The 8523-nt window shown below is 38.3% G+C and overlaps 1 protein-coding gene across 1 annotated transcript in view; it reads right to left on the bottom strand.

The window, feature by feature from the left end:
• Window positions 1–2122: 2122 nt before the first annotated feature.
• Window positions 2123–8523, bottom strand: part of LOC107723011 (protein NLRC3-like) — a 26921-nt gene continuing 20520 nt past the window's right edge. The window contains exons 6-7 of the mRNA XM_016531512.1: window positions 2803–2849; window positions 2123–2733 (exon numbers count right to left, since the gene is read on the bottom strand). Of these exons, the coding sequence (XP_016386998.1) occupies window positions 2123–2733; window positions 2803–2849 (658 nt within the window). The remainder of the gene's footprint in view (window positions 2734–2802; window positions 2850–8523) is intronic.

Here is an 8523-nt window from a genome sequence, read left to right as displayed (position 1 = left end):
AGTATGACTTTAAAGATCTTCAGAAACTCTTGATAATTACAGACAGGTGTGCTGGAGCAGTACTGGGTCTGAACTCTGCAGGTAGTACTAGATATCAGTACTAGCCTATACAAATCATTTATTGTTGTGATCTGTTGTGCAATTAGTAAAAATTAACTCAAGCACTTCAAAGAATTGAATTTCCATATGAAATTTTCCATATAAGATTGAATTTGTCCATTAAGATTTCCAAGAACTATATATTTCACTCTACCAAAAATGCAACAAATAACAGTGACTTAAAAAAAACAACTATGGGATTTTTACAAATTTGAAATTTATGAAAAATGAAAAAAAAAAAAAAAGACTTTAACTAAAGTATGACTTTAACTAAAATAACATTAGGGAAGAGCGGGGCACAACCTAACCCTTTTTGGCCTTCTCATTTTGTTTTATTAAACATTAATCTCACACATCTAGTACAAATATGTAACATCTTGTTTCAATAATGCAGTGTATACAATTTGTTTCATTTACTCCAAAGGAATGGACAGTAGGGGTTTAATCTCTAACCGTCTGACGGCTGGCAGTCCGCTTCAGTGGCTGCTATATGTTTATAAAGCCCAAAACACACTGCATGATTTTAGCAATCCTAAAAGATCACTGCATGTCACACTGTGCGGCATGGATCTAATAAACATGGCTACGACATGAGTGTAGACTGTACGATGAGGACACCTATTGACTCGTACGCTACGACCCACGTTTCTATAGAAGAATAAAACATCATCAGCATGCACTAGTGGTAAACAAAAAGAGCATGATAAATCACACTTTAGCAGTTGTATTTTTTATGTGTGCTGAAAAAAAGTGGAAGCGGCGAAAGAGGAAGGCATAAGAGCTTGAGGTAAGCAGTTTTATGTTTTAGCGCCATGTTGATTTCATGTCGCATTTTTATTGGCTGGTCAGTAAACGTGGATCGTAGCAGCAAACACACTGTGCAATGATCATGATGTATCGTAGGCTATCTTTGGTCGCAAGACCGTGACAACGGCCATCTTTGAACCTCTCTCTTTGTACGACACAGGACCACCGATTAGGAGCCACAATCACAGAAATCGCCACGATTGTTTCACGATGCCAGTCTTTCGTCTGGGACAGCCGGAAATCATGCAGTGTGTCTCGGGCTTAAGACAAACTAAAATATTTTGTCAATTAAAGACAATTAACATCTTCATATAAAATAATGGCATATTTAATCATTAAAAATGTGTAGTTTGACAATGAAAACACCTCAAAACACAGCTATACAGCATTGGTCAAAACAATATGTCAAAGCACTACATAAATTCTAACAAATTCTAATGCTCAATTATTATTGGTGCTCAGTTATTAATAATGGCTCTTATTATTATCAATGTTAAAAACTGTATTTTTTTATATTTTGTGGAAACTTTTTTCAGTTGCACTACTGAGCTAAATTGCTACGGTTGGAAACGGTTGGTTGTTACTGGAAAAGCTACATTGTTTTGAAAGCAGCTGTGCTACTCTAAGAGCTAGAGCACAATATATGCTATTTTGGTTAACGTGTTAGAACTTTGAAAATGACATAAAACAGCACAGTACAAATTATCTGTGTAAATCAGCATCAGTGCTGCACACTGCATTTGTAGAAATACACATTACAACTGTAGATATGTACACAACAGATATTAATTATATACCGTTTTATTTTCAGACCACTAGTTTATTCTGGCAGCTTTAATCAGGTGGGCCAGCGCCACCCTCGTCCTTATGTGACCTCACCCCTAATCTTTATGAGGAATAATTTACAACATGTCCAGGCACATTGAAAACCAAACTATTAATATCAGACTGAAATGGCTGATGATATTTTTAACCTTGTTTAACACACTGCTTACTGTTAATTTATGTGCTACATTTTACAGAGATCAGGAAGTATCTAGACTGTTTTCTTATTACCTCACTATGACTGAATGGGTCTCTGAATACTGAACTGAATAGGTGTCGCAAGGTGCAGGAAGTCATATATTCATGTAATTACATAAGTTCTTCTGTCTAAATTTAGATGATGTTCAGAATGTTTTTTGGCTTTAACGGCAGCTTTAACATGAGCTGATTCTTACATGTTAATGATTTGTGGATGTTCCAAACTTCTCAACCCCTTCCAAATACCTTTCACCCTATTGTATCGAATCTTTCCAATTTGACGAAGAGACACGGAAGAGTCAATAAAAACCCTGAATCCAGCACAGAGAGGTTCAGTGAATGTGGAGTAAAATGTGTGTAAGTGTGCGAGTGTGTGTGTTTTGGAGACACTATAGAATGACAGAGTGCCGTCCTGCCAGTCCAGATAGACTCCTACTCTCTTGGAGTATGGGACGGGTATGTCAGTGCTAAGTTTATTGTGCCAGACAGTGAAAATGTCATCGGAGCAATCAAGACTCCAGGACTTTTCATTGAACCCAAACCTACAATCATCACTTCCTCCTTTCCTGCTCATTTCTTTATGTGCCACTGATATAACAACCCCCCTCCACCCGCTCCATTCAACCTCCCAGTAGCAGCGTCCCGACAGACTCTCTCTACACACAACCTGAGGAAAGAAATCAAATCTGTCTGGATGATCAGGATATGACTGCTGCTCCTCCAAACGTGTCACCTTTCTGTTCTCCTCAGACAGACAAAGATGAATGTTCACTGTGTTTGGATCCAGTGTGAGATCACAGGCATCTAGACACAATAAAATAACATTTAAAACACAACAAACCAAAGACAGAAGTTGTGTGTCTGTAGACTTACATTTGCGTAGTCCTGCTGTAATCATTACCTCTCCAACATGATCCACACTATAAAAAAAGTCGATCTGATATCATTGATAAGAAAATACATAGACAAAATACATACACCCAAACAACTTTCACAACACAGAAAATGCATGAATTGACAGTCAGTTTTGGATGAGAGCATCAGATTAAAAAAAAAAAAAAAAAAAATTTGTTAAAACAAAAATCAACCTGTTACAGCATGTTGATAAAAATGTTTGAAAAAAAGCAGTTTCACCTAAAAATATCTAGGCACAAATATTGAGTGAAATTTTGTTTTGATTGATCTTACCTGTATTAAATTAATTTTGAATGTATGTGCGTCAAATGATCTGTCACTGCTTTGACATCAGACAGAATAAAGATGTTCCATGAATAATTGTACATAATTTTTACGATTATTTTTGTTTCAAAGCTGCAAAATTTAAAACCCTTGTTGTGCTTCTTAAACCTATCCTGAAGCCCCCTCACCACTGCACATTTTGAACACACAATTCAGGTCTTGCCGTCTCCACTAATGGGTTGAGTTAAATCAGGTGTGTTAAATGAGAGAGATATACAAAATGTTTTGTTCAAGAAAGGTTTGAGAAGCGCTGGCTAGGGCTAATTGACAGATATAGGAGATGTTACACCAGGGGTCACCACGCTTGATCCTGGAGGGCCGGTGTCCTGCAGAGTTTAGCTCCAACTTGCCTCAACACACCTGCCTTGATCTACCTAAGATCCACCTAAGTCCTTGATTAGCTGGTTCAGGTGTGTTAATTAGGGTTGTGACCCCTGTTCTACACAGTTGTCCAGGACCCAAAGGGCTCAAGGTTTGAATAGTTATTATGGGCAGTTTTAAAAGTTTGGAAATGCTAGATTTAAACTGTTATAATTTTAAAGTGTACAAAGTTTGGAATGTGCTTAAATTTTGAACATCATCCTTAAAAATGGCTGATATTTTTTTCTTAGAGTGTCCATCCATCCATGCATTTTTGAAACCGCTGGGGCCTGTCCCAGTATTTCAGGCCACAGGTAGAGAACACCCTGAACAGATGGCCAGTCCATCACTGGACTCGCACACTCACATCTCTCGCACACTCACATCATATATATATATATATATATATATGAAAAAGTTAGGACACCCTATTCAATTCCATGGTTTTCTGTATCAGGACATAATAAAAAATGATCTGGTCCTTGGCAAATTTGGAAAATAAAACCTCAGATGAACAACATCACATTACATATCACACTGTGTTATTGTTTAATTAACAAACATTAAGCCAAAATGGAAAAACCATGTGTGACAAAGTTAGGACACCCTATGATTCAATTGCCTTCAATTGCTTAATCAGTCTCTCACATCGTTCTGGAAGAATTTCGTCCCACTCTTCTTTACAACATCGCTCCAGTTTATTGAGGTTTAAGGGCATTTGTTTAAACACAGCTATAACCACAGCATTTTAAGATTCAAGATTCTTTTATTGTCACTATACTAAAAGTACAGCTAAATTAGTACAATTAAATACATTAATACAGTGCAATCACACATAAATTAGTGCAAGCTAAACATCTAATTTAGAAGAGAAACCATAACAGCAAAACGAACAGTCAGATATTGCACAGAAATATTGCACGGTGAGCAGAAAGTGCTGCATGATATTGCACACAATAAAAGAGAGGTAAGTGCAACAGAATAAACACACAAACACAAACTGAATAATATAAGATGTAAACTTATACTAAATAGACACACACAGAGGTATACAGAGGGTGTTGTTAACCTGTGTCGGTTGAGATATAAGATGCCCCATCAGATTGGTGCATTTCTCATTTTTTATGTGTGTGTGTTGTGTGTGCGTGTGTATGCTGACAGCGTTCAGCTCCCGTATACCGCTGGGGTAAAAGCTGTTCTTAAGTCTATTGTTCCGTGATTTGATGGACCTAAAATGTTTACCAGAGGGCAGCAATTCAAACAAATTATGTCCAGGATGGAAGTGATCCTTTAACATGTTCGCTGCCCTTCCAAGGCAGCATGCAGTGTAAAGTTATTTTAAGGAAAGCAGAGGACAGCCAATGATTTTTTGTGCCGAATTGATCACCCACTGGAGAGCTTTCTTGTCTGCCGCTGAGCTGGTGGAGTACCACATAGAGATGCAGTAAGCTATCACACTTTCAATGGCTCAGTGATAGAAGGACACTAGCAGCTGCTCTTGTAGATGGTTCTTCCTCAGTGTCCTCAAGAAATAGAGTCGCTGCTGTGCTTTTTTGACCGCTGCTGAAGTGTTTGTGCTCCAGGAAAGATCCTCAGCGATGTTCATGCCCAAGAATCTGAAGGCCAGAACCCTCTCCACGCAGACCCAGCTGATGTGCAATTTCAGTCAGGATGAGGTCTTGACCTTGACTGGACTATTGTAACCCCTTGATTCTTTTCTTTTCAGCTGTTCTGTTGTAGATTTGCTGGTTTTCTTGGGATCATTGTGCTGTTGCATCACCCAGTCTTGGCCAAGCTTTAGCTGCCGAATGGATGTCCTCACATTTGACTCTAGAATACTTTGGTATATAGAGGAGTTCACGGTCGACTCAATGACTGTGAGGTGCCCAGGTCCTGTGGTGTTACAAACCAAGCCCAAAATCATCAGCCCTCCACCAGCATGTGTATCTTTTGATATGAGGTGTTTGTGCTGATATGCTCTTTAGGTTTTTACCAAACGTGCTGCTGTGCATTATGGCCAAACATCTCCACCTTGGTCTCATCTGTTCAAAGGACATTGTTTTAAAAGTCTTATGGTTTGTTTAGATGCAGCTTTGCAACCCTAAACTGTGCTGCCATGCTTTTTTAGAGAGAAGAGGCTTTCTTCTGGCAAGCCTTCCAAACATGTCATACTTGTCCCATATTTTTCTAATTGTACTGTCATGAACTTTATTATTTCACATGTTAGCTGAGGCCTGTAGAGTCTGCGGTGTAGTTCTTGGGTTGCCTGCCATTTCTCTGAGCGTTACACGGTCTGATCTTTGGGTGAATTTGCTGAGACGTCCACTCCTTGGAGGATTGGTGTCTGTTTTGAATGTCTTCCACTTGTGAATAATCTTCCTCACTGTAGAATGATGGACTTCAAATTGTTTGGAAATGGCCATGTCACTCTTCCCAGATTGATGGCAGCAACAATTGCTTCTTTAAGATTATTGCTGATGTCTTAACTCCTTGGCATTGTGTTAACACACACCTGAAGGCTCCAGACCAGCAAACTGCCAAAACTTCTGCTTTTATAGAGGTACTCACACTTGTTGATCAGTTAATCAAGGCTTTTGATTAGCAGTGCCTGACAGCTACTTACCCTCTTAATTCTTATGTTAATAGTAAGGGTGTCCTAACTTTGTCACAAATGGTTTTTCCATTTTGGCTTTATTTTTGCTAAATAAATAATAGCACGGTGCAATATGTCATGTGTTGTTGTTCATCTGAGGTTTTATTTTCCAAATTGTAAGACCTGTCAAGGACCAGATTTTTTTTTTTTATTATGTCCTGATACGGAAAACCATGGAATTCAAGAGGGTGTCCTAACTTTTTCACATGACTATATATATATATATATATATAACTCATTACAAGTAACGCGAGTTACGTAATCAAATTAAGTAACTAGTAATGTAAAGCATTACTTTTTAATTTAGAAGGAAATATCTGAGTTATTTTTTTCAAATACATTACGCCAGTAACTTTATTTATTTATATGTGTGTGTGTGTGTGTGTGTAATGACATGGGTACTACAACTCATTTCTATAGCAGTTTATCTTGCTATAGTTTGCTTCTGAGCTATTTTTGCATATAATGTACATCTGATTATTTATTGAACATTGAGCTTTCTATCATTGTATTTTGTCCTGCCTGGAATCATGGGTTATTTATTAGATGACTGAATGAGTTCTTCAATAGGCAGAACTTTACAACATGTGGCTAATAACAAATGATTATCGTCAAGTACATTTTATTATTGTTAAAGTTTATTATAAATAGCCTCCCCACCCTTGAAAAGCACAGAGTGTCACTGCTTGAAAGTGCTCGAAAAGTGCTTGAATCTGTAGTAACCCTTGCCATAGCTACACCATCTGGCTACAAAAAAGCATAATCTAGCTAGAGAAGAGGATTATTGAGGCCAACAAGAAACAGGGAATAATAGTGATCATGTACTGTTTTTCATACATTTCACTTGAAAGGGAACTCACTAGCTCTCAAACTGCCCCTGACATACACACAAACACGACATAAATTGGTTTACATTAGGGATGTCCCGATCAGATTTTTTGTGCCATTGACATTGAATATTGAGTATCTGCCGATACCTTATCCCGATCTGATACTTGTATATTCCTAAAGGAATGTATGTTTAGTGTACACTTCAAGTACATTAATGTTATTAAAATCAATCCAATATATTCAGAGTTGTGCAGATTAAAATAAATATATTTATGACATATGTTTATGTTTATATATTACAAGATACACTTTCTCAGATGTAAACATGTTACAATGGTAGACATTGTAAACAGACTTTGTGGTCACAATTATGGATATGTGACTACTGATATAAACTTCTTGTATTTTATATGTACAATAAGCAGAATAATTGCAAGTTCAAGTGGAGATACAGTATGTTTAGAAAGCATGAAGCTCGCACTGAATGCCTGTATGTCCGACAAATCTGAATCAAATGTGGACTGAGAAGAGCCGATACTGATCAGTTAAGCATTTACATTTACATTTAGTCATTTTGCAGACGTTTTTATCCAAAGCAACTTACAATTGGGGAATACATAAAGCGATTCTTCTTAAAGAGGCAAACAGACACAGGAAGTGCTTCTAATACCAAGTTTTAGGCATTGTTCAAATATAAGTACAAGCAAGAAAGGGTAGGAATAAATAAAGAGAAAGACAAAGTTTTTTTTTTTTAATTTAGGATGAAGTCAAGTAGCATGGAAAGAGATGACTTTTCAGCTGTCGCTTGAAAATTGTCAGGGATTCAGCATACGGGATAGGGGTGGGAAGATCATTCCACCAGCCAGGAATGGTGAACGAAAATGTTCTGGAAAGTGATTTTGAGCCTCTCTGTGATGGTACCACGAGGCGTCGCTCACTAGCGGATCTCAGACTTCTGGAGGGGATGTAGATTCGTAATAGTGAGTGGAAGTAGGCGGGTGCTGAGCCTGTGGCTGTTCTATATGCAAGCATCAATGTCTTGAACTTGATGTGAGCCGCAACCGGTAGCCAGTGCAAGGAGATAAAGTGAGGTGTAACATGGGCTCGTTGGAGACCAGTGGTGCTGCTGCATTCTGAATCATTGTAGAGGTTTGATTGTGCTTGATGGAAAGTCCAGCCAGAAGAGCATTGCAGTAGTCCAGCCTAGAAATGACAAGGGCCTGGACAAGAAGTTGTGCAGCATGCTCCGTTAGAAAGGGCCTGATCTTTCTGATGTTGTGCAAGCAAACAAACCTGCAAGATCGAGCAGTCTTCGCAATGTGGTCTTTGAAGGTCAGCTGGTCATCAAAGATTACACCAAGATTTCTGACCGAAGTCGATGGGGTAATTGTAGAAGAACCTAGCTGGATGGAGAAATCATACTGTAGAGTTGGAGTGGCAGGGAAGACAAGAAGCTCAGTCTTTGCCAGGTTGAGCTGTAGGTGATATTCTTTCATCCATGCCGAGATGTC

The sequence above is a fragment of the Sinocyclocheilus rhinocerous genome, unplaced genomic scaffold (assembly GCF_001515625.1).
Source record: "Sinocyclocheilus rhinocerous isolate Xijiao unplaced genomic scaffold, SAMN03320098_v1.1 scaffold664, whole genome shotgun sequence".
Classification (NCBI taxonomy): Eukaryota; Metazoa; Chordata; class Actinopteri; order Cypriniformes; family Cyprinidae; genus Sinocyclocheilus; species Sinocyclocheilus rhinocerous.
The sequence above is the reverse complement of the archived record's forward strand: the minus strand, read 5'-3'. Positions and strand labels throughout refer to the sequence as shown.